General features: G+C 45.4%; 1 protein-coding gene across 3 annotated transcripts in view; it reads left to right on the top strand.

The window, feature by feature from the left end:
* PXYLP1 (2-phosphoxylose phosphatase 1) overlaps positions 1-26,259 on the top strand; it is a 77,962-nt gene that overhangs the window by 13,763 nt on the left and 37,940 nt on the right. For 2 of the 3 annotated variants that reach the window (XM_043474255.1, XM_043474256.1), the window contains one exon: positions 22,697-22,828. In XM_043474255.1, the coding sequence (XP_043330190.1) occupies positions 22,750-22,828 (79 nt within the window). In that variant the 5' untranslated portion in view covers positions 22,697-22,749. Of the gene's footprint in view, positions 1-22,696; positions 22,829-25,407; positions 25,558-26,259 lie in introns of those variants that run through there. The other variant, XM_043474257.1, reaches the window with a different exon arrangement.

Raw genomic sequence — 26,259 nt, 5'->3', positions numbered from 1 at the left:
TCTTTAATGCCGCCTTCATTCTGTCATGCATGCCATCCGGAACCTGCTGTGGCTCCCTGCTCCCACAGGAACCTAGTCTGGTCCCAATCATCCTCCACCTGTTCACTGATGAGTCAATGTGTAAAGCCTGCCAGCAGTCAACAGTTCAGAGGATTTGGCTGTGCTTCCGCCTCTGCACCACCACCCACATCACTTATCTACTTCCAAATGCCTCACATCAGGCATGCCCACAGATGTCCTTCCTGCCCTTTCAGTTTTAACACGGATTCTGCTGAGTCCCTGAAGCCCTCTCTGACCATCCCAGCACAAGCCACCGCCATCCCCCGCCCCGCCCCCTGAAGCCCAGCCTCTGTACGGTGCATTTCCCGATGGTGTTCCTAGAACCCTGATTTCTGCAGTGATGGGGCTTCTGCCTAGAGGTGCATGCAGCCCCTCCTAGCAAACTGCCTTTATCTCTCTTACACATCAAGTTCCATGTTGCATTGAGTTTTGAAAGGGCTACTGTTTCAAAACCACTAATCTCTTTATAATTTATCCTGTACCCACCTTGTGACTTCTTGCTTAACCACGTTAATAAATAAACTTTACAGCTTTCTTTTTTTTTCTGATTGTAACAGTAAGACATGTCTACTTAGGAAAATTTGGAAAATGCAGAAAATTACCAATGACAAATCTTCTAAGATGCCACCACCTGCTTAAAGAGTTTCCTGTCAGTCTTCTGTCTTGTGATTTGTTTTAAAGAAAATTAAGATTACCTGTAATCCCAGCTATAAGCACCCGTAACATTAAGGACATTTTTTCTCTTTCCTTTTTTTTAAAAAATTTGTTCCTTGTACTTTTTTAAAAAATAGTAATAGGTTCAAAGTTCTGAAGAGTAAACAGTAAAAAGCCCCACTCCCACTCCTGTTTAAAACCACTCAATCCAGTTTGGTAACGTATCTACTTTATAACAAAATTGAGTTCACACTATACAGGCTGTATTAGGGCTTGCTTTTTTTTTTTTTTTTTTGCAGCATTAACATTTTCTTCTGCCATTACTAAATCTTTTAAAATCTGTACACAACACGTTGTACAAAGAGAGCACTAAATATGTGAGTAGATATTGAAAAGTATACAGTCGAGGTTAAAAGTCCACCCCTGTTAATTTAGAGGGCTGTCTCCCTCCAGACCTTTTTCAGTAGGTTTGCATGTTGTCTTAAAATTTCCATAGATCCGTTGAGATATGCAAATGTATGTTTTACCTACATGAAATTTTCCTATATCTGCTATGCCAGCACTCTCTCTTCTATCTTTCACTGGGCAGTGTCTCCAGAGGTTTTTTTCCATGCCTCCACCTCTTCCTTTTAAGGCTGAGTCATATTCCATTGTGTGGACAAACTGTAATTTTCCAGCCATTTCTATACATAAGAACATGTCAGTTTTCAACTTTTTATAGTTATTCCTAGTGCTGCTTTGTACACATGAGTGAGCAGTCTTGGGAATTAGATACCCAGAATATGAATTCTTAGGGCAAAGGATATGTGTGTTTATTGTTTTAATAAGACCACTGGTTCTCTACAAATTCCATTCCAGTTAACCCTCTCACTAACAGTATGTGAATGAACTCATCCCTTTTGAGACTAGTGCGCAGCAGAAATGAATAGTCTTTCATTTTTTTGCCCATCCGAAGGATGAGAAATACCATGTCATTTTAAAATTTATATTTCTTTCCATCCTAGTTTTCCAAGCATATACATATATACCTTTAAAAAATTTAGCCATGCAGTACATGATTCTGTAGTTTTTTCTTTTTCACATCACATCCCATTAAAATTTTCACATTTTGTTTTCCCAGTCATTGCGTTGTCAAAGGCTTAGTTGTTCAAAGGTGTTGTCCTACTGAACTGTTGCAGATCACCTGGAATTTATTTCTGTCCTTAATCTCCAAAGACCCTGGGAGTGACAAGGAAGAGAAAAGAATCCCTCTGCAGAAAATTGACCCAAGGTCTGTCCAGGAAATAGGGGCCAAATTAAAATCTGAATTAAATGTTTGCTCAGGGTCTCACCCCATAGGTATTTGGCAGGGAGGTGCCTAAAGGATCACGTGAGCTCTTGTTCCGTATAGGTCTTGGATACCATGCGTTCAGTGTTAAGAAGCTTCACCCATTTCATATGTTCCATTATGAAAAGCACCCAGATTTGTTTGTTGTTCTTTGGTTGGAGGATTACGATGCCGCTAGAGCATTTAACATCCGTAAAAACATCCAGGAGGCAGTGTGGTGTAGTGGGAATGCACTGAACTGGCGAGGCAGAGAGCTGGCTCCAGGTTTCAGCTTTTCCCCCCGACTGTTGTGTAGACCTGAAGAAGACACTCAACCTCTTGGGTTCCCCAAGGTCTGTGTGGTTTGACCAAGGTGTGAGTGGATTTGGAAAGCCTGGTGGAAGATAGGCTAGTAGTTAACAGGCTAGTTCTAACTCAGTGAGAATTCTAATAATTTGAAGCTTCTAATAGTGAGGTTGGCTGTTGTGGTATCATAAAAAAATTAATATTCAGTCTTTGTCCCAGGTTCTGGCACACCGCTCTTAAAACCCCTGGAATCTCCAGAGTGCTAAGTGTCCAAAGTATTAGCCACTCAGTCATGTCTGACTCTTTGTGACCCCATGAACTGTAGCCCACCAGGCTCCTCTGTCCAATGGAATTCTCCAGGCATGAATACTGGAGTGGGTTGCCATTTCCTTCTCCAGGGATCTTCCTGATCCAGGGATTGAACCCAGGTCTCCTGAATTGCAGGCAGATGCTTTACCATCTGAGCCATCAGGGAGTGTCTTTTATATGCTGATGAGATGACATATAACTGAACAGAGGCTAGATAGCTTTAGGATGGGAGCCTTTGCCCAAAAGACCAAGGCAGGATTAAGGGGTTTTAATGATAAGTAGGGGAGAGAAGGGAGCCGGAGGTAGAGTTCAGTCATCAGTGCCATTGATTTAAGTACTCTTGCCTACATGGAGAAGGCAGTGGCAACCCACTCCAGTACTTTTGCCTGGAGAATCCCGTGGACAGAGGAGCCTGGTGGGCTACAGTCCATGGGGTCGCGAAGAGTTGGAAACAACTGAGTGACTTCACTTTCACTTTTCACTTTTCATGCATTGGAGAAGGAAATGGTAACCCACTCTAGTATTCTTGCCTGGAGAATCCCAGGGACGGAGGAGCCTGGTGAGCTGCCGTCTCTGGGGTCGCACAGAGTCGGACATGACTGATGCAACTTAGCAGCAGCAGCAGCAGCCTACGTAAAACCTCAACAGAAAACTCTCAACAGTGAGGTTTAGAGAAGTTCCAGGTTGACAGACACAGAGGGTGGTGGGAGGGTGGTGAGCCCAGAGAGATCGTGTAAGCTATGTGCTCTTGCCCCGTATCCTGCCCAGTGTGTTTCTTCCATTTGGCTGTTCCTGAGTATCTTTTGTGATAATCTACAGTAAATAATAGTTAGTTACTCTGCCTCCAGACTCATGAGCTCTCGTAACAAATGATCAAACCTGAAGTAGAGGGATTGCAGGAAGCCTCCTATCTTTGGAACCAAAGCAGGGCAGAAGTGGGCAGCCTAGGGGCGGAGACCTGTGACTGGCATCTGATGTGGGAGAGGTCTTGAGGACCAAGCCCTTAATCCTGTGGGGTCTGAAGCTGACTCTGGATGGTAAGCGTCAGAAGCAAACTGAATTGTGGGATGCCCAGCTGGTGTCCAGAAAACTGGAAAACTGGTGGGTATGAGAAAAAAAGCCCCATACATTTGGTATCACGAGTGTCGTGAGTAAAAACAGCTAAGCTGAATATCGTCCAGAACTGTTCTGACGTGCTTTCAGCGGACTCTGTGCCAGGTTTTGTTCAGCGCTGGAGACACATTGTGAACAGACAGAACCCATCCCTGCTGTGAGGTGGCTTACAGTCAAGCACAGGAGGCAGTGGGCCAGCCAGGAATTTCAGCAGCTTGGTTATGTAATGATAGTCCTGGGGAGTGTCATGAAGGAGAAACACAGGGTGATTCGAGGGTATCAGACAGGATGCTCATCTAGACAGGAGATGGGCAGTTACCCTGAGAAAGGAGAAAGTGATTCTGGAGCTGGGATCCAAGGGCTGATCGGGAGTCAGCAAGTTGGGAAAGGCAGCATGCTGGCCAGAAGAAGTACCGAGGGTGGGTTGCTGGTGGTTAGAATAAGCTGCTCCTTTGTTCATTCATTCATTCTTCCAACAAATATTGATCAAGCACCTGCTTTGGGCCAGGCACTGTTCCTGGCACTGGGGATACAAGATCAGGGAGCAAGACTCAAGTTCCTAGCCTTCGTGTCATTCAGTGTTGGTGCAAAACAAATCCTCAAGCTGGGTGCTTAAGATAATCATCCTTTTACTCTCATCCTCGTGGTCTGGAGGTGGACCAGGCTCAGCTTATGCTTCTGGCTCAGATCTCTCACATACTCATTCAGGGGATGGCTGATCTGGAATCGTTCAAAGAGTCCCTCACTCACAGGTCTACTGTTGGGCATCCCCATCCCCAGATGGCCTCTCGTGGGCTTTCTCCTGTGTTGTGGCCTTGGAGCTCTGAAGCATGTGGCCCAGGCAAGAGCAAACGAGACAAGCCAGGTGGAATCTGCATAGACTTTTTTGAGCTAATGTTGGAGCTCACACAGCATCATGTCTATGCCTTTCTACTCATCAAGGCAGTCCCAGTGCCTGTTCCCAGGACCTAGGACCACTTTCTGGTGGGAAATGGGACAGAAAATTTGTGGATGTGCATTAAAACTTCCATTGCTCTCATGCTCTGCCCTCCTGAGCATTTTAGCCTTGGCTTCAAACATAACCTGCCTGCCCTGCCCCTCTCACCAGAGTCCTCCCGGCAAGATAAACCTAATGGCCCCTTGCAGTCCCACCTCCCTACTCTGCGCAAGCAGCTCCAGAAATGTACAGTTTTCTCCACCTCAGGCCCTTTCCTGTGAGGGGCTGTGCCCCTTGTGAACTGGTACCCCCAGACATCTGCCTGGCTCCCCCATCTCCTAATTGGGTTGTCAGAGGACAGGCATGGATACAGGTCCCAAGTCCCCAAGGAGCACAGCTCTTTTGTGGGGCTAAGAGATGACCAGGATGGCTGGGGGGCTCTTGTGCATGGACTTGAGGTGAGGCTGGGTCTGTAGGCCATGGGCAGGGTTTGGTCATCATCCCAAGAGCATTATGGGAAACCACTAAAGGGTGAACGTTCAGATGACCACCTGCTGGAAAGATGCTAGATGACCATCCTTCTGGGGATGACAAGATTTTGCATTATAGTTTTAAATGAGTCTGTTAGAATGGTTTTATTTTTCTTACAAAAGAAGATACCAGAGACGTCCCAAATTCGAGAGGAGGCGATTTCTCCATCCTGATTCGATCAGTCATAACAAGACTAGTGATACGGCAGTCTGCAGTTAGTTATTCCTGGGTTGGTGGGCAAAGCCAGTCTTCCATAACCAACAGTTCACAGCAGTGTTACAGAACACAATCCACAGCACACATTCCCACCACTGTGATGTCCTGTAAATACACACAGTAGTGCCCAACTTATCATGCAGCAGACTTTGGAAGATGACTGTGAAAGCTGTAAATATTACAGGATAGCTCTTTGCCCTGTTTAGTAGACATATGTGGAAACTCAGTTGTAGGGTGAGAATACAGAATAAGTATTTGCTTATTTAGTCTTGTGGCTATCCCATTGTTTGGCATTCTCAAAAGCACTTGCGTCAATAGCTTCTTCCTTCATGTTTCTCATTAAGCACCTTTTGACTTTTTTTAGAACTGCTAGTAAAGTACAAGTATGACTCACTCTGGAAAACTGGAAAGGGCTCGCCATCTAGTGAGATCTCACCTTCTCTCAGTTTCAAGTTAAGTGTTCAAGGCAAGCCGCATATACCAGATCACAGAGTGATTTAAAGATGTAAATAAAACTCTTCAGAAAATGTCGCCTGATAATAAGTTTAGGGGTTAGCCCCAATCTATACATTTAAATATTCCTATAAAATGCTTGCTTCAAAGCAAAAAAAAAAAAAAAAGCAAGATTTTATTGGTGTATTTTCACGTAGGTGGCAGACCCATGAATATAAAGGAATTAACCATGACTGAGCTACTATGACTCAGGTGTTTCATGATATTTTGCTTAATCTTTATCAAAAGCCTATGTATATGGACACGTAATTGTTAGGAATTGTGTTAAGCTACTGTAACAAATAAACTTCCAGATTTCAGTGGCTTAACACAATAGATTACTTTTCGTTTCCAAAAACAGTCTGATTTGGTTCCAGGACAATGATATCAAGGATGGGGGTGTGTTAAAGAGGCAGGACCTGTGTTCCACACAGATTTGGGGTGCCAAGCTTGTGGAAGCTCTGTTTCTGTAGCTTGTGACTTTCAAGTTTGACTCTCTCTCTTTTCTTTTGGTCATTTTCTTATTTTTTAGCACTATACATTCATATATACTCAACACCAATTTATATCCTATCTTCTTTCTTCTTTCAGTTTGATTGATGCAGTTGACATGCAACATTGCTTTAGCTTAAGGTGTATAACATAAGGGTTTGGTATATGTGTGTATATTGCAAAATAATCACCACTGTGAGTCTAGTTAATATCATTTACCTCACAATGTTACAAAACATTTTTTTCTTACAGTGAGAACTTTGAAGATCTATTCTCTTAACAACTTTCAAATATAGGATAGAGTATTGTTAACCATAGTCATTATACTGTACCTAACATCCCAAGAATTTATTTATCTTATAGTTGGAACTTTGTACCTTTTGACTGCCTTCGCTCATTTCTCCTACTGCCCATGCCCTACCTTTGGCAACCACCAATCTGCTCTCTATTTCTATGAGTTCAGTTTTGTTTTTAAGATTATTCCACATATAAGTGAGATCATATGCTATTTGTCTTATTTTGTCTGACTTATTTCACTAACCATAATGACTTCAACGTCCATGCACGTTGTCACAAATGGTAGTATTTCCTTATTTTTCATGGCTGAATGATATCCGTTTCATGGCTGTGTGTGTGTGTATGTGCATGCATTTGTGTGTATAAACAACCTAAGTGTCCATCAACAGGTGAATGGATAAAGAAAATGTAATGTGTATAAAGATGTAATAGATACAGAGGTAGTCTTGGTTATTGTAAATAATGCTGCTGTGAATGTGGGGTGCAAATGTGTCTTCAAGAGTGAAATTTTGTTTCCTTGAGACATACATCCAGAAGTGGAATTACTGGATCATAGGGTAGTTCTATTTTTACTTTTTTAAAGATCCTCTATACTATTTTCTCTAGGGACTGCACTGAGTTACAGTCCAACCAGTGTACACAAAGGTTCTCTTTTCTCCATGTCCTAACACTTATTATCTTGTGTATTTTTTGAAAATAGCCAGTCTAATAGCTGTGAGGTGGTATCGCCTTGTGGTTTTGATTTGTGTTTTCCTGATGATTAGTGACATTGAACATATTTTCATTTTCTTGTTGGCCATTTATATGTTTTCTTTAGAAAAATGTCTATTCAGTTTCTCTTCTCTATTTAAATCAGATTGCTTGTTTTTTTGCTGTTGAGTTGTGTAAGTTCTTTATGTATAATTTGGATATTAACTCCTTATTTCACATATGATTTGCAGATGTTTTATCTCATTTGTTTTCATTTTGTTGGTGATTTCCTTTGCTGTGCAGAAGCTTCTGAGTTCGATATAGTCCCGCTTCTTTATTTTTGCTTTTGTTGCCTTTGCCTGTGGTGTCCAAATCCAAAAAAAAAAAAAAAATCACTGCTAAGTGATCTTGGAGCTTGCCCCCCCTATATTTTCTTCTACGAATTTTATAATTACAGGCCTTATATTCAAATCTTTCATCCATTTGAGTCAGTTTTTGTGTATGGTGTGAGATAGGGATCCGGCTTCATTCTTTTGCATGTGGCTGTCCAGTTTTCCAGTACCGTTTATCAAAGAGGCTATCCTTTCCCTATCCTTTGCTTCTTTGTTGTAAATCAATTAACCATATATGTGTGGGCTTATTTCTGGTTCTCTATTCTGTTCCATTGATCTGTGTGTCTGTTTTTGTGCTAATAGCATACTGTTTTAATTACTATAGTTTTATAATGTAGCTTGAAATCAGGAAGTGTGATGCCTCCAGCTTTGTTCTTTCTCAAGATTGCTTTGGCTAATTGTGTTCTTCAGTGTCCCTTACAAATTTTAATTGTTTTTCTATTTCTGTGAAAAATGACATTGGGATTTTGATAGAATATGTAGATTGCCTTGGGTAGTATGAACATTTTAACAATATTAATTCTTATAAACTATGAGCCTGGAATATCTTTCCATTTATTTTGTCTTCACTTTCTTTCATCAATATCTTATTGTTTTCAGTGTACAGATCTTTTACCTCCTTAGTTAAATTTATTCCTGGTATTATTCTTTTTGATTCAGTTGTAGATGGGATTGTTTTCTTAATTTCTTTTTCTGATAGCTTGTTTTTAATGTAGAAAAGAACTGATTTTTGTGTATTGGTTTTGTATCCTATGACTTTACTGAGATTGTTTATTAGTTCTAACAGTTTTTTGGTGGAATCTTTAGGGTTTTCTGCATATAATATTATGTCATCTGCAACTAGAGACAGTTTTACTTCTTCCATTCTGATTTAAATGCCTTTTAATTCTTTATCTTGCCTAATTGCTCTGGCTAGGACTTCTAGTACTGTGCTGAATAAAAGTGGCAAGAGTGAGCATCCTTGTCTTGTTTCCGATCTTAGAGAAAAAACTTTTAGCTTTTCACCATTATATATATATTAATACCGTTGACTTTGAGGCTTGTATTTCATTACAACTTTAAGAGGATTCAATCTAAATGGAACTTATTATAGTGTTATTCCCTACTTTATTGGAAGGGTCAGTCAGTTCAGTTGCTCAGTCATGTCTGACTCTTTGCGACCCCATGGACTGCAGCACACCAGGCTTCCCTGTCCATCACCAACTCCCGGAGCCTACTCAAACTCATGTCCATTGTGTCAGTGCTTCCATCCAACCATCTCATCCTCTGTCACCCCCTTCTCCTCCCACTTTCAATCTTTCGCAGCTTCGGGGTCTTTTCCAATGAGTCAGTTCTTGGCATCAGGTGGCCAAAGTATTGGAGTTTCAGCTTCAGCATCAGTCCTTCCAATGAATATTCAGGATTGATTTCCTTTAGGATGGACTGATTGGATCTCCTTGCAGTCCAAGGGACTCTCAAGAGTCTTCTCCAATACCACAGTTCAAAAGCATCAATTCTTCGGCACTCAGCTTTCTTTATAGTCCAACCCGCACATCCATACATGACTACTGGAAAAACCATAGCTTTGACTAGATGGACCTTTGTTGGTAAAGTGATGTCTCTGCTTTTTAATATGCTCTCTAGGTTGGTCATAGCTTTTCTTCCAAGGACAAAGCATCTTTTAATTTCATGGCTGCAGTCACCATCTGCAGTGATTTTGGAGCCCCCCCAAAATAAAGTCCCTTACCACTTCCATTGTTTTCCCATCTATTTGCCATGAAGTGATGAGACCGGATGGAAGGAAGTTGAGACTAAATAGCAATTCAGATTCCTTCCAAGATAAATGTCTGTGATTCTATGTGACCATGTTCTTAGCTCTGTTTTTGCTTTACCTGTATCTTCATACATGCAAAGGAGACAAAAAACCACACCAGTTTTGAGAGTTTCTCAGAACATCTGAATCAGAGAATTTTTGGATCTCAGCATATGGGTGCTGTTACAAGTCATCCCCGTCACCCCTCCACGGCACCTCCAGCAGGTAGCTGCCCATTTGACCACCTCCTTAGGTAGGAGGGCTAATTCCGTATCGATATTGATGCTGCCAGCCTCACACTGAGTCACCCAGCAGTTTTCTTTCTTACTTTAAATTTTTTATTTATTTCCTTGTGCCTAAGCTGGGTCTTTATTGCTGCGCTTGGGCTTTCTCTAGTTGTGGTGAGTGGGGCTACTCTTCCTTGTAGTGCATGGGCTTCTCATTGTGGTGGCTTCTCTTGTTACAAAGCACAGGCTCTGGGGCACGAGGGCTTCAGTAGTTGCAGCACACAGGCTCAGTAGTTGTGGCAGACAGGCTTAGTTACTCCCCACCCAGAAATTTTCTGAAAGGTATTTTAGAGGCATAGAGCTCCTGCCCACCAGCACCAGCAGTGATAGTGACCCGCAGAGGACCTGGGCCCCATGCCCGGTCACAGCTGAGTCGTGACGTGGGCCAGCGGTGGGCATGGGTTTGTCAGGGCTCTCTCAGTGAGAGTGCTCCCAGCCTGAGCAAGGCCTCCCTGGGAGAAATGCCTCGGTCTGTCGTGTGAACAAGTGCTCTGTTCGTGGATCTGTCCCTAGCAAAATTCTATTTCCCTGTAGTATTGTTAGCATAGAAAATACAGCTTTCAAAAAGCATAAGTGACCTTGGCAGCCTGTACTTTCAGGCATGTCTGATTCAACTGGCACAGTTGAGATTCCCAGGACATTGTAAGCCTTTTTTTTTGCCTTTAAAATTTTGACTTTATCACTGAAATCTTCAGTTGTACACCACTTACATTTCCAGTTTTGCAGCCCTGCCTATTCAGTCCTTTTGTGCTTTCCTTGACATTTTAAGAAACTTTTAATTGACACAGTTTGCTTGCAAAATAAAAAGAATCAGCTATATTTTTAAGTGGTTTTGTGGTGAGTAAGGCCTGCCAACTGCGTGTCCTCCTTTTTGTGCTGCGGTACTTACCATTGCTCTGACATCCTAAAATAAGAATGCTAGTTTCAGAGGCAGTGCCTCTAAAACTTAAGAAAGAGCAAAGCAGCCAAGTTGGATGGAACCCAGACATCTCCTCAAATGTCAGGGAAAAAAATCACTGAAGATAAAATAAAAGTGAAAATCCTGGCTTGCTGGGTTATTTATTTCAGTCTGTTCTGGTCCTGAGAAATGATCAGTAGTTTATCCTCACAAGTTTATCCTTTGTCAAGCTGGCAAAAATCTCAAAGGGGAAAGTGGTGGGTACCTGTAGCTCAAAAATGCAGGGGGGAAAAAAAAAGTCACTTTACTCATTCCGGGATTTAAAAATACTAATTCTGCAGATTATCTGTCTCAAAATCCTGTTTGGGAAGAAATGACAAATAATTCATGCTGCATATTTAAGCACATGTGAATATGGAATAAAAGGTCTTTTTAGTAGAGCCTGTAGTCAGTAGGCTGAGGGATGCTGCTCTGCTGGTTATAGCCAAGCAAACCAGCACTGATGCTCCTTAAACATATAATTATGACGACATGTGCTTTGATTGCTAGATCTGAAAAGGGCTGCTGCTGTCATCAGATGACTGGGTTTGAGAATAATTTTCTAGAATGACTGTGTGTGTTGTCAGATCTTCTCCAGCTGTGGGTTGGTACAGGCATCCCCTCCCTCCCTCTGCCCTGACAGAACTCCGATTCTGTTCATGTCTCCACCGTCTCCCTCCCTCTGTGGGTCTCATCCTGCCAGGAGATGAATCTTTATTGATTTTACCCAATCTCTGAGCTCCGTTCCTGGTGCCAGCGATCAGTCTGGAACATGGGCATGTGACACAGTTCTGGCCGTTAGACATTTGGGGAAGTCCACTGGAGAGTTTCCGGGAGGGCATCCTGGCTTCTAGTAGAAGTGTGCAGGATGGTCCCCTTCTGCTTCTGTGTAGTGCCAAGTGTGATACCTGGAAAGTGGTCACCATCTGTGACTCTCGAGGGGAGCCGTCCTAAGCACAGGGGATGGCAGAAAGCCCAGAGATGAAGAGATCCTGGCTTCCTGATGATGCCTTCAAGTTGCTGAATTCAGCCACTCTGGAGCAGCAGTTCCTAACATTGTGAGTCATTATGTAAGAATGTTGATGGGTCCTTTTGCATTAGCAGGGTTTTCTGTTACTTGCAGCCAAGCCATCTGGATAGCTGCATGAATAGTTTGAGATAAAACAAAACATACAACTCAAAAAGGACAAAGGTTACCCCAGCCATATCTCATTTATGTCACATCTAAGAGCGATGCTCAGCCTGGTCAGTGATGAACCTCATGCAGTTCACCATGAATATGTGTGTGCGTATTTATAACATCCCTCAGAGGGAGGCCCCATAGAGAGGACCAGTGTTCTTTAGAGCTAATGGTGAATTCTAGTTAAGGTACTTCTCTGGCTGCTTTAAAAGAATTGAGATAACAATGACTTACAAAGCTTGTGAGATACATTTTAGTGATGGATTTTATTTTCTTGGGCTCCAAAATCACTGCGGATGGTAACTGCAGCCACAAAATTAAAAGATGCTTTCTCCTTGGAAGAAAAGCTAGCCATCAGATTAAAAAACAGAAACATCACTTTGTTGACAAAGGTGCATATAGTCAAAGCTATGATTTTTCCAGTAGTCATGTACAGATGTAAGAGTTGGACCATAGACAAGGCTGAGCACTGAAGAATTGGTGATTTGAATTGTGGTGCTGGAGAAGACTCTTGAGAGTCCCTTGGACTGCAAGGAGATCAAACCAGTCAATCCTAAAGGAAATCAACCCTGAATATTCACTGGAAGGACTGATGCTGAAGCTGAAGCTCCAATACTTTGGCCACCTGATGTGAAGAGCTGACTCATTAGGAAAGACCCTGATGCCGGGAAAGATTGAAGTCAGGAGACGACGGTGACAGAGGATGAGATGGTTGGATGGCATCACCGACTCAATAAACATGAGTTTGAGCAAACTCCAGGAGATGGTGAGGGACAGGGAAGCCAGGCATGCTGCAGTCTATAGGGTTGCAAAGAATTGGATATGACTTAGCAACTAAACAGAAAAAGTATGAGCTGGTAGATGGTCAAGGAGTTGGGTGGACTCTCCCATAGGATCATCTAGGATTCTTCTCTGTCATTCACATGGATGTTGTCTCCATGGACATCAAGAAAGCTGGCTCACCACTACTCCAGTGTTTCCGAGTGTGGGGTGGGGAGGAAGGAAGGGCAGAGTGGGGCAGTGTAGGCAGCCTCCTTTTACCCAGAATTGCAGAGATTACTTACAGTCATAATTCTTCGGGTGGAACCTGGTCACATGATGACATGGTCACATGATGATGACTAGTTGCAAGGGAGTCTGGGAAGTAGCTGTCTCTAGCTGGGTGGCCATGTGTCCAGCTGAAACCTAGAGGATTCTGTTGGTAAGAAAGTAAGAGTAAACACTGGAGGAGTGTCTGCCACAGTGAAGAGGCAGATGTGAACGTGACCACAGCAGAGTGCTGGCTGCCACTCTCGGTTTGTGGAGCAGGCGTGTGAGCCAGGAGGGCCAGGCTCCCTGAGCAGCCTGGAGCCTTGTGCCAGCTCTCACCGGCCCTTGGCCTGTCTTCCCAGTCAGACAGGGGACTTGCACCAGGTGATGTTTAAGACCTCTTCAAACTCTGACTTGTTCTGGCGTGGCCCCCATGCACAGGCATTCTGCCTCTGGAGTGGGTGCAGAGACAGGCAGCAGCAGGCTGAGGTGTTAAAGGTGTTAAAGCCTTTACTGGGAGCCCGGAACTGGGCCGTGTCCCTTACGTGGACTGACCCTGTGAGCCCTTACCCGCCCCGTGAGACGGACTGTTCCATTTCATGGATGGGGCAGCTGTGGCTCATGAAGGCTTAGAGGAGGAGACCTGGCCATCTGACTCCAGGGCCCACAGACTTAACTCCATGTCATGGGTAGGACTGGGACTACAGTGGGATTTGTGAGGTGTGGCCAGGTCATGGTGAGCCCAGAAATCAGGGCCAACTTCGGGGGTGATCTGCTTTGATTCTCCCCCTCCTTGGTGACCCCATAGCCAGGAGGGGCTGTTGCCACATCTGGGCATGGCACTGTGGGTTACATTACCCCTCACCAGCACAGGCTGTTCTTCAGGAGGAGAGTATTGTGGGTGAGAGAGGCGTCTGGGGAGGGGTCAGTGTGGGGCACAGTGCAGAATGTTCCACGGGGGCTCATCACATGGCTCTCAAGCATCCTTTCAAGTGTCGCCCCTGCTGAGAGGGGCAGGGAGACCTTGGCCTGCTCTTGTCCTGTGTTCCCAGAGGAGGCTGTGCTGGGGAGAGGTGGAGCCCCAGCCCTAGAAAATGAGGGTCAGTGCATGAAGTAGGCCCGTCCCTCAAGCCGACACTGCTTGGCGGCCTGGCTCCTGACATCAGACGCTGCCTCTTGCTCCATGCTGGAGGGCAGTGGCTCTGTGCTCAGAGGGGACTCCAGGAAGGGAGGGGGCGCCAGTGGGTGTGCGGTATAGTCCTCTTAGTGGTGGGGTTCCTTGGTTTTGTGGGCAGGCTGGCCTAGGTGGGGGGAGTGAGGCTCTTGCGGCCACCCACCTGTCGGCACCAGACCACAGGCAAACTCCACAGGGAGGAGCAGATCCAGATGAGATCAGGGCTCCCTGACCCAGCCCCAGTGGGGTTTCTGGGCAGCCAGCGGTCTCCAGGCGCAGCAGACTCACTGAACGTGAAACTGTGGGCTGGTGCTTGGGCTAACCCACCTCCCTGTTCAGGGTCTCCTCACCCACAATGATGCAAGCCCTCCTCATGCTCTTCTCGAGTCAGGATGGTCTCATTTAGGGTTGTTTCTTTGGTTCATTCCTAAAATGCAATTACAAATGCCTCAGCTCCAGGCTGCTCTTGAAGACTGAACTTGGGCAGAGCCTCCTGCACAGGAAACCTGCCATCCTCTCTGGGCCTAGGTGGGTCAACCCCTCCCTCCCCAATTCTGTCTCTCCTTGATGGTTCTAGGGTCACAAGCCTAATGGTCCATTTACTCATTGCTGCACTGACCAGACTGTGAGCTGCTGCTTCTTTTTTTTTTTAAATGCTTAAAACCTCAAACATACACAGAAGCACAGAGGATTATATGATGTGCCCTCTAAGATTCATCACCCAGCTTCAGAAGTTGTCACAGTTTGCCAGTCTTATTTTGTTAATTCCTCTTTGACCTCTCCCCACCGACCTCACCCGCACTTCCAGAATATTTTAAAGCAATTCCTAGATCTCATATCCTTTCTCCCATAAGTACATTTCAGATATAAGCTTCAAAACGCAAGAAACTGTGTCCTGTATCCTGCATCCTCGGCACTTTGGAAGTTGTTATTGTTGAGTTGCTAAATTGTGTCTGCCTGTGTGCAACCCCGTGGGCTGTAACCTGTAACAGGTTAACCTGTAACCAGGCTCCTCTGTCCATGGGATTTCCCAGGCAAGAATACTGGAGTGGGTTGCCATTTCCTTCTCCAGGGATTATTCCTGGCTCAAGGATCAAACCCGTGTCTCCTGCATCGGCAGGTAGATGCTTCACCGCTGAGCCACCGGGGAAGCGCACTTTGGCTCCGGGGAAATAAATGTTGTTTTGAATCAGCTGATTGCCTGGATGAATGAATTGGTTTCAGCCTTCAGAGCCCAGCCTGCACACTAGCTGTCACTTGAGTAGCTGGAATGTGAGTGACATCTGGGAGCCCGCAGCCCCTGTGGCGCTTTCCAGGAGGCTCTGGAGTCTATCAGGCTCTCACTCATCAGACTTTAGGGTTGGTTTATTCTTAGCCGGGCATCTTTGATTTTGCAATTAAACCCCACTTTGAGGTCACCTTGGAGCTGGAGGACGATGAAGATGTAGCTTTTACCTTTGGTTCATATTTACTTCACAATTATAGACTTTAGGGTTTTCTTAATTATAATGCTGTATTTACTTGGGCCAAAATGATTAGGACTGAAAAAAAAAATCAAAGTATAGAATACATCTAAAGCATTTTCTTTAATACCATCTTTCTATTCCTGGTAATGGTATTTTAACTACACAAATGAGATAATTGAATGCATATTTTTCTTTCAAATGGTCTTGGTCATGTTTAAAACCCTAAATTCTGTACACTTTGAAGGGGACTCTGAGACTGGAGTCACTAAATGTGGCATTTCCAGCTTTTTACAAGGTGGCAGTCAGGCCAGGGCTTGCACTTTGGAAATCTCTGATGGTAGAATGGTAGCTTGTAAAAATGCCTTTGATATATTCCTTTTTTCCTCTTAATTCAGAAATGGTATTTACCATAATACTGTAATGACAGCTGCCTATTTTCCTAGTGCTTTTTTTCAAAATTACATTCTAAAGTATTTTCTTTCACTCTTCAAATCTATGGTAAAGTTGAATTAAGGTGACTGAGTTCTCTGTTCATCTGTTTTCTTTTTTGCTGCTTCATCAGGGATGCAGAGTAATAATTCTATTTCTGGATTTAAGGTATTTTTTACTTTGTGGGTTTAGCAGTGGGGACTAAAACTGTGCCCAGTAGACATTTGATGACTGGTGACTCTTAGATGTTCAGCCCACACCATGAAGCAGTTGTTTCCACTGAAGTATTTGTAGGGGTTGGATTTGGTCCTGATGCCATATTGAGTCAAGAGCATCTTCCATGGACAGTGATGTCTGAGGATTAGGAGATGTGGGAGCTATCCTGAAGCAGGTCGCAGTCCTACTCCCCCTACTGATGTGGCAGTGACTCTTCTGTCACTGTGGACTTTGCTTTCTGGGCTGTGAGTGAGCAGACTGTGGAGTCTCTGCTGAGGGCCAAGTCCCGGCTATCACTTGGGATGACTTGGACAAGTCCAGTGGGGTAACTAGAGGAGTTGCAGGAGACCCAGGGGTGTGCGTGCTCCAAGCTCCCGTGGAGGGAATATGCAGGATTATGACCAGAAGGGAACCCAAGGAGTGCCTGATTTCTTGAGTGCCAGAGAGCCTCCTCACCAGGGATGCAAAGGAGAAAGGGACTCTGGAGAATGGCGCTGGAGCTTGAGCCACAGAGACAGAGTCCGTTGGCTGGGAAGCCTGTCTTCTGACAGAAGCCGAGACACATGTTCCAGGCTGGAAAACCTGTGGCGAGGCGGGACACCACAGCTGAGTCAGCCCTGAGGAAGGCTGGCATGGTGGGGGCAGGGGCAGGAACAAGCTGCAAACGTGGCTCCCCGCTGATGGATGGGGCTGGGCCAGTGAATAGGAAGTGGCGGTGGCCAGGATTTGGAAGGGGAACCACAGCGTGCGGCAGAAGCAGCAGCTCAGGGAAAGGGCAAATCTTTGTGTTTAGATGGTGGAATTTCCCTGGTGGCTCAGATGGTAAAGAATCCGCCTGCAATGCAAGAGACCTGGGTTTGATCCCTGGGTTGGGAAGATCCCCTGGAGAAGGGAATGGCTACCCACTCCAGTGTTCTTGCCTGGAGAATTCCATGGACAGAGGAGCCTGGTGAACTACAGTCCATGGGGTCACAAAGAGTCGGACGACTGAATTACTAGCAGGGGGGTCTGTATGATTCCTCCAGAGCTGGGGAGCCCGACATAGCACATCCCTGCTTTGTGCCAAGTGCTCTGTGTATCGTGACATTTACTCCTCACTGCCCTTCTGCTCATTTATACTCTTATCCCCAGTCTTATTTAAAGATCAGTGTCCTGAAACTTGGCGAAGTCCAGTTGTCAGGAGGTCACAGAGAAGGCAGTGGTAGAGCGGAGAGCGGACACAGTTCTGCCAGCCTCTGAAGCCTCGTGCTTTCCGCGGTGTTGGGGCTCCTCTGGGTCTTTTTCCACTGAAGAAGCGAAGAAGCACGCACTGGAGCCAGGCACAGGCTTCTGACGTGGGCACACACCTGTGTACACACACTGCTTACACACAGCGCTTACACACACATTGGGATCCTAGCTCCAGCTGCAAACACAAACTTCAAAGCTGTGTGAATTTTGCATTATATCATTATTATTTAGCTGTTTAAAATGAAAAGAACAGAGCGTGACCTTCCTCTCCCGAGTTTTCTAGGAACACAAGTTCCAGGAGAATAGCACGGAGGTACTTACCTCAGGCCTCAGTGTCAATGTGCTGCTCCCTCCCCTGCCCCTGGGCTGTGTACACACCAGGCTGGTGCTAGCACAAGTGGAAGTGATGAGATTCTGATCATTATTTGCGATTTGGACTGCCAAGAGAGAGTCAGAAAGTAGGGGCACTGAAACCCAGAGCTTACTTATCGAGGGGCAATGTTCGGTGTTCCCATGTGGAGGCTTGTGTCATCAAGTGAAAAGCCTCAGGTACATGGAGATGTCAGTAGCTGGAAAACTAAAAGCAGTAAGGCAGTCACATGATCCCAGCCATCTGGTTAACCCAGCATATTCTCAGTATTTTCAATCTAGAACTAAATATATCCCCTTTCCCAAAAAGCCCTCAGCATATTGAAGAATGTGGATGAGATGGAGCTTTGGCATGTGGGTCCTGCAAAAAAAAGACGAGGATATGGAAATCTACACCCTGGCTTAGAATTTCCTGGTAAAGACCCAAAATGTTTTCTCTCTATGGGAATAGCTGGTTTTTGCTTTACATGTATCAAGCTTCCAAAGGATTGAAAATAGCAGCCTTAATATTTTGTGTGACCTGGGGGTTGGCCACACAGTTCTTTTAGTCTGGGTTGACTCTCCATCTACGGGTGGTGTGGCTGGACTAGAAGGTCTGGGATGGCTTTGCTCACATGTGTGGTGACTGGCAGGCAGCCTGGTTGGTTGAAGAGAGCCTCAGCCGGGAGTGCTTGCCTTGGCCCCATGTGGTCTCATCCTCCAGCAGCTCGCCTGGGTGTCTTCACACGGTGGTCTCGGTACTCTAAAAGCAGCCAGGGAAGACAAGCCCTAATGCGTAAGTGCTATTCATGCCTTTGTTTGCAGCTTGTCTGCAAAGCGTAGAGAGCTTTTGGCTTGTGCCCAAAGCATAGACCTTGTCCAAGCTTAGAGTCGGTCTGGGAGACTTCCCAAAGCCAAGAATATAGAAAAGCATGAACAAACAAAGTGGGGGCCATCACTGCAACAAATCAAACCTGTCTGTAAGTCTGAGGTTTAATTTAGCAAAAGCAGTTGTTTCTACCTGATGCTCATCTGAAGATGACCCTGAACCACATTGTGATTTGTCCTCGTGTAAAATGGCAGTGTCGGGAAAACAATAGATGGCCTCCTTAGCGGCTCTAGCAGCCTCATCTGCCAATGAGGGTGGTGAAAAGTCTCCCAAGAGGCTGGAGGCAGGAAGTGGTTGAAAGACCAGACCTGGCCTAGTACCAGAATAAAGTTCTCACCTCGCACACCCAAGTGCAGAGCAACCAAGAAGCAAGTCTGGTCTTCCAGCTGCAGAGGCAAGAGACACCACCAGGCTCAGAAATTGGGGGTGGGTGGTTTCCCCAGGCAGCAAGGTTTGCTTTGCACAGTGAGATGCTGAGTGACAGAGCGATGGATGGGGACAAGAACATGTGACCATTTCAGTACTCATGTAGCTGGAGGAACCAACAAACCGGTTTAAAAACTATTCCTATTTCTCAAGAGGAGGGAGGAAGCAGTAGAGTGAACTGACAGAGGTGAGCAGGGGGGACTTCCCTCGTGGTCCGGTGGTTAAGAATCTGCCTTACAATGCAGGAGGCACAGGGGGACATGGGTTCAATCCCTGGTGGGGGAGCTAAGATTCCCACATACTGAGAAGCAACCAAGCCCATGCTCCTCGGACCACATGCCACTACCAGAGAGCCCGTGTACCGCAATGAAAGACCTCATGTGCTGCAACTAAGAGCTGATGCAGCCAAATTAAAACCGAAGAAGAAAATGAGTAGGTAGCAAAGCTACTGACATCATTTTCTTTTGAATACCTACTGTACACTGAGGTTTACACTTACTTACCTTTCATTCGGTTCTCCCAACATAATTAGTCCCAAATTACAGATGAGGAAACTGAGTCTCAGAGAGGTTAAGTAACTTGGCCCATGGTCACTAAGCTTGGGGTTCTGACCCAGGTCTGTCCACCTCCAGAGTGCTGTGCCCTTCACCTGCACGTGCTGCAGAGGTGGTCCCCACACGAAAAGCAGAGCTGCAGGACCCTCCTAGAGGCCATTTGCCAAGCAGGAACACTTGAAGATGTTTATGTAAAGTAAAAGGGGCCATTCCAAATGTGGTATTAGTCTCAGAAGAAGGCAATGACATGACAGAAGGGAGACAGACACGAGAGAGAGCTCTAGCATATTTACTGTCGGGGGTACAGGGACACCCACCCAAAGAAGGTATTTGAGCTGAACCTTCTCCCTGTTCTGTGATCTAATCTCTACGCACACTCCCCACTCACCTTCCCCAAATTAAAAGGATCCCCTTCTAAGAGGATCATTGTAAAGTAAACAAATCCAATTGGGAATGACTAGAGAGGGAGATGTTCTGAAATCCACAGGCTAGTGAACCAGAAGCAGCGAGCCGTCCTTGGGTAGCTAAGAAGCTGGCACGTGCCGAGAGCCAACCTCTTCTGTGTACCTACATGGGTGGCGACTAGAGTCAGTGTGCGGACGTGTGGGGGTGACACTGAAAGGCAGCAGAAAGAGCTTTAGAGGCACACCTCTCGTTTCATATCTGTCATCACCAATTAACCTCGTGCCCTTAAGGTTCGGTTTTCCACTGGCAGGTTTGAAATCACCAAGCCTGTCCATGGGGCATGTCATGGGAAACCCAAGGGAATGGATGGTTTTGGGCAGTTAGAAGCTCCTGGTTCCTGGAGCAGAGGTTGGAGGCTGCCCCGGGGAGGCTGCTCTGAGGGAATGCTGACGTTCCACCTAGTTAGAGTATGATTTGGAAATACTGCCCAGTGTTTGCAGCTGAGTGGCGGCGCCTTCCGTGCTCATCCCTGGAGAGCTTGGCCGGGCAGCCGAACCTGTCCCAGTGAGAGGTGGAGGGGCTGTGACTTGGATTTGACTTTGGTTGTTTTCTTTTGTGGCAGGGTGAGTGGGGGACAGTTACTGTTGAACCATCAGATGAGTATTGCCAAGGTCTCCCTCAAGGTCAAAGATACAAGAGAATGGATTGTGATGCGTCCCAGACACCCCAGGCAAGGAACTCTCCAGCCTGGATCAGGGGCCCAGAGCCACTCAGGCTTGATGCTTTACCTCTGGGAATGAGGTTTGTTTACAGGAGGGCTTCACCCTCTTTGTTGCCTCAGGAGGGCAAAACTACGGGCTGCACCTCAGTGGGCCCACATGCTGTCTCATTGTGATCTCAGCCGCCTCGGGGGTTCAGTGCAGAAGCCCTGGCCTTGGGCCCTTCACCAAATGCAGATTCCGGTGAGCTGCCTTCCGGGTCTGTGGGTGTTCTTGCAAACACACCCAGGTGGAGGCCACAGGGAGTTTCAGTTTTGGAAAGAGCAAACATTTATTTGGAGTCCTAAGTATGTTAAATCCTGATGGGATCAGCCAGGGTAATGTGTTGTTTTCGCCAGAGATGTTAGAGAGCTTCTGAGGCTGTTGAGTCCCTACCAGGACAAGGAGGTGGGTGTCCCCAGGAGGACAGATTATCTTGGGACATGAAGCTCTGGTCGCTGGAAAGGAGTGGTGACTAAAGGGAAAGAAGCAGAGCTCACTTGAAGGTGCAAATTGGGATTCGTTTGTTAACAGGGTTGCTGGATGCTGGACATACAGGCTCATTTGTGAGGTACAGTGTATTTTCATCAGTCTTTTAGCCAGTGTTGTCCAGTGGTAGAAGGTCTGACAGGTCCCTTAAAGGAGTGGTTCTTAAACTCCCCTGTAGGGCCTTGGGTGTGGTGGTAAGGTGGGTGGGTGGGGGGCAGCAAGAGACCCCAGGGCTCTGGCTTCTGCCTCATTCCCTGCATAAGTTCTTAAAAATACAGCCTTATTGAGATATAATTCACATACAACTCACCCAGAGTGTATAATTCAGTAGCTTTTGATATATTCATGGAGTTGTGCAACGCTTACCGTATTAGCAGGTGATCTTTTATCTGATTGCTTTTCTATTGTATTTGAAGGAGAAAAAGTTTCTGCTGCTAAAATCAGGTTTGAAATAATGGTATAATCTTGCTGTGGTTAAGAACCTGTTCTGAAGAGGCTGTGATTTTTCAAGTTCTGTTTTAAACCCCAATGAGAACCAGAAAATAAATTTGGTATCTAAGAGGTGGGCTAAATACCCATGGCAACCATTCCCTTTTTTTTTCCCCACAGAATGGACATTTAGAGCCACATTTGGCATTTTTGTGAAGTCCTTCTGCAGAGTCCTAACTTAGAGGAAATTAGAATGGTGGGTGGGGCTGTAAGATGACCCATGGATGCAGCTGAAATGGGCCCAGTGGTCCCAGGTTGGGGGGAGGTCTCTAATTAGCTTATGGGGCTGCTTGATGTAGGAATATATCTTAGACACAGCCCAGCCATCCCTAAAGGTGTTAAAGTGGAGCATGAGGCAGTGATTGACATTCAGCGTAATTACTGAGATCAAAGACGCGGGGTCATCATAGCAAAGTGTTCATCAGAAATGGTTGAAGAAGTTGGGGATCAGAATGGGGTGTTCATTTCCTGGTCCTTGTAAAGACTTCTTGGGTCTGGCATACTATAAGTGCTCAATAAACATCCTGTCCATTTTTCTTTGCAAAGGCCATGTCGTAAAATCTCCTTGCCTGTTGAGATCAGATAAACAAAGCCTTCCAGAACTGTTTCCGCTCATTAATTTGAAGGGTGCCTTCTTAGCCAGGCTGATTTGGGGGCAGAGACATCAGCAACAGTGCACAATTGTTCTCTGACTGGGATTCACGCTGCCCTGCTGGAGGATGGGGCTGATCAGATTCTTTGTCAGTTAACAAACTTGGTTTTCCGCCTCAGAAACATGTTTCTTGCCTCTCCTCTCTTCGCAGGACGTGTTCCTGATCCAAGGTGAAACCATGAAGAGAAGATAAAATAAACAATAATGCTTTTCCGCAATCGCTTCGTGCTGCTGCTGGCCCTAGCTGCACTGCTGGCCTTCGTGAGCCTCAGCCTGCAGTTCTGTGAGTGTGGTTACGGGCGCTGGGAGGGTAAGGGGGCTTCTCTCTGGAGTAGAAGCCCCCATGGGGAGGAAACACATAGGTCCCAAAGCCTTTGTTCTTTTTTTTCTTTCACTTTGTTTTTTATTGAAGTATAGTTGATTTACAATGTTGTTAATCCCTGTTATACAGCAAAGTGATTCAGTTACATGTATATATATGTGTGTGTGTGCTATATGCTTAGTCGCTCAGTCATGTCCGACTCTTTGCGACCCCATGAATCGTAGCCTACCAGGCTCCTCTATCCGTGAGGATTCTCCAGGCAAAAACACTGGAGTGGGTTGCCATGCCCTCCTCCAGGGAGTCTTCCCAACCCAGAGTTCAAACCCACATCTCCCGCATTGCAGGCAGACTCTTTACTGTCTGAGCCACCAGAAAAAGAATGTGTGTGTGTGTGTGTGTGTGTGTGTACACATCTTTTTTTAAAAATACTCTTTTCCATTATTGTTTATCATAGGATATTTTTTCAATTGGTGGATAATTGCTTTACAGTTAGTTTCTGCTGTACATCATGAATCAGCTGTAAGTATACATACATCCCCTCTCTCTTGCGCCTCCCTCCCACCTACCCCCCATCCCATGCTCTAGGTCATTACCTGTGTTCTTTAAATAAACAGGTTTCAAACAACCTAGTCTTCTTAATGTTGGTGCTAGTGGCGGGTGGATGTACATCTTTGCTTGTGAGGAACAAGAGCAATCACCTGGCCTCATGACATACTTTTGACTTCTCCCTGGGTGCCTCAACTGCCTGGTTATTCCTGGATCCTTAGTTCAGGTTCCCATGGTGAGGACAGTGAGTGGTCAGCTTGTGTCCGCATGCTGGGCCGCACAGCAGAGGTGCTTGGCTTGGGGGTTGAGTGTCCATTATCAGAGAGGGTGGAGGGATTAGGTCCCAGTACCAAACTGGGCAGCAGGGACTGTGCATGGGAAGCCCGGAGTGGCAAGGCAGCAGCATGGCTGAGGAGACCAGTCTACAGGCTTCACCACCTGCCCTTGGCCCATACCGGGGGGACTGTGCTCAGGCTGAGCCCCAAATCTATGCCCCCTACTCTCCCTAAGCGTGGTGGTCCTCAAACACAGATCCAACCAGGCACTTCCTTGGTTGTAACCCTTCAGCAGTGGGTCTCTGGGAGGCACTCTACACCACAGCATTGCTGAGTGGCTTGGCATTCTCTACACATCCAAGCTGTTCTCTATGCCTGGAGCCGGTCCGTCTGCCTGGACTGTTCTCCTCACCTCCCTTCTATTTGCCTCCCATCCCATCCTCTCCTCCACATGGTTCATTCACCCCTTTCTCCTTCAGGAAGCTTCCATCACTCCCCACCTGGTTATGGGCTTCTTGGTTGTACGTCTGGGGTGCTCTGAACCTGCCCCACTCCTTGCACCAGCCATGAAGTGAAGTGAAAGTCGCTCAGTTGTGTCCGAGTCTTTGAGAGCCCCCCTGTAGCCCGCCAGTCTGTTCTGTCCATGGTATTATCCAGGCAAGAACACTGGAGTGGGTTGCCATTCCCTTCTCCAGGGGATCTTCCCAAGCCAAGGATAGAACCCAAGTCTCATGCATTGCAGGTGGGTTCTTTACCATCTGAGCCACCAGGGAAGCCTTGCAATACCATAATTTTTCAGATATGTGTCTTTTCCTTCTACAAGACTGGCTGCTCTTTGAGAACAGGGCCCATTTCTGCTTCCCTCTTTATCCCAGGAACCAGCACTGCCAACCACATAGGAGGTGCCTCAGGAGTGTTTCAGTGAATGAATGAATCTACACCTGCTCTGGAAAGCAGAACCCTATTTCTCTATCCTTCTGGTGCTGTGTACTTGTAAGCCAAGAAAATATCTGTGCAATGCTGGTAATTGTATTTTTGCTGCTGCCTACCTGCCCTCCACTTTCCATCTCACCCCGGTGGGTGGGAGACAAGTGCTTGGCCCTCATCACAGCTTAGGACATCTCTGGGAGGAGGTAGCATTGCTGTCACAGTCAGCATGATGGGAGGAAGGGCAGGTGGCCAGAGAGGGAGGACGTTCTGAGTGTGCTGAGGGACATGGGAAAGGCTTGGCATTCAGAATGAGTGTTTTGAAGGGAGGAGGCTTTGAGCAAATTTCCCTGCCTCACCTCTGATTTGTGACATATTCTATGCACACATCTAATGCATATGACAGGCACTTCTAATAGTAAAGAGAAGTAAAAGCACTCACTTTATCCTTCCAGAATAGGAAAATAGATTAAGAGAAGGTGGGCATAAGAAGTTTAAAGATACTCTAGATGGTTAATGAACTGTAAAAAAAAAAAAAATCTTTTCTGGAAAGTGTGTTTGGAATCAGTCATTTAATTGTTTGTGGCTTTTCATTAAAAATTTTCCATCCTTTGCTTGGAGAGGTAGGATGTTACAATCAACCTTGGTTCTTCGTTTGCGACACTGACGGGTTCTGAGACATGAGTGTGGGTTACTTGGGTTGCTGCGTCTCTGTGGCGTGAGGTGGTTTCCACGTCAGTGAATTGGCCTGTGTGTTTTGCTTATATAACTCCTCTGAAAGTACCTTCTGTTTTAGGAGAGCCAATTTTCAGCCGTACTTATTTTAGGGAAAATTTTCAGGATAAATTGGCCAGCCTGGGTCTGAGGTCTTTATTCTTCAATGCTTTGGGAGTTTGGAAAGATATTAAGATATGGACCTTCTTACTGCTCTTCTGCTTCTAGGTAAACTGTAACTTTGGAATTTAACAATTTTGGTGAAAATTGAGTTAAATTGCTTTATTTATTTAATCACTTTATTGGTTGCTAATTATTATGCTGTAAGAAACTGGACTAATTCATAATACAAAGATGTCTGCTTAAGTAACACCTATATTTTCATTCTTACCCTAAAATATATGGACTTTTTTTCTTCTCTATTTCTTTTGATTAATTTTTGAATATCAGATTAGCACATATAATTGTTTCAGGTAATATATTTGAGACAGTCAAATGGAACTTGGTTTTCTTATGTTTTAAGTGAATAGTATAATTTTGTTTTCTGTGATTGTGTATTTTATTTCGACACTATGGTAGTTTTATTTTTCTGATGTTTTGAATATAAGAAAGTTATGACCCAGGTTACAATGAGAAAATCAGGTTGCTTAAATAGGTGTTTCATCCTCTCAGTACAGAAAGTGTGTATGTGTACTAACATATTTATTAAGGGCTTATGTATGCTGGAGATTTTTCTATGCTATTGGGGTGGAGGTGGTTGGGAGAGGATACAAAAAAGATTAAAATACAGTTTGTAGCTTCTCAAAATATGTTTATTTTAAATGGTAATAATGACTCACTTTATGCTAATAGACATTAATAAGAATCATCCATTTTGTATTTTCAAGTCCTTGATGTTTTTGAGTTTGGAAATAGAGTGATTCTGAAATT

This window comes from Cervus canadensis, chromosome 7, assembly GCF_019320065.1.
Source record: "Cervus canadensis isolate Bull #8, Minnesota chromosome 7, ASM1932006v1, whole genome shotgun sequence".
Taxonomy (NCBI): Eukaryota; Metazoa; Chordata; class Mammalia; order Artiodactyla; family Cervidae; genus Cervus; species Cervus canadensis.
The sequence above is the reverse complement of the archived record's forward strand: the minus strand, read 5'-3'. Positions and strand labels throughout refer to the sequence as shown.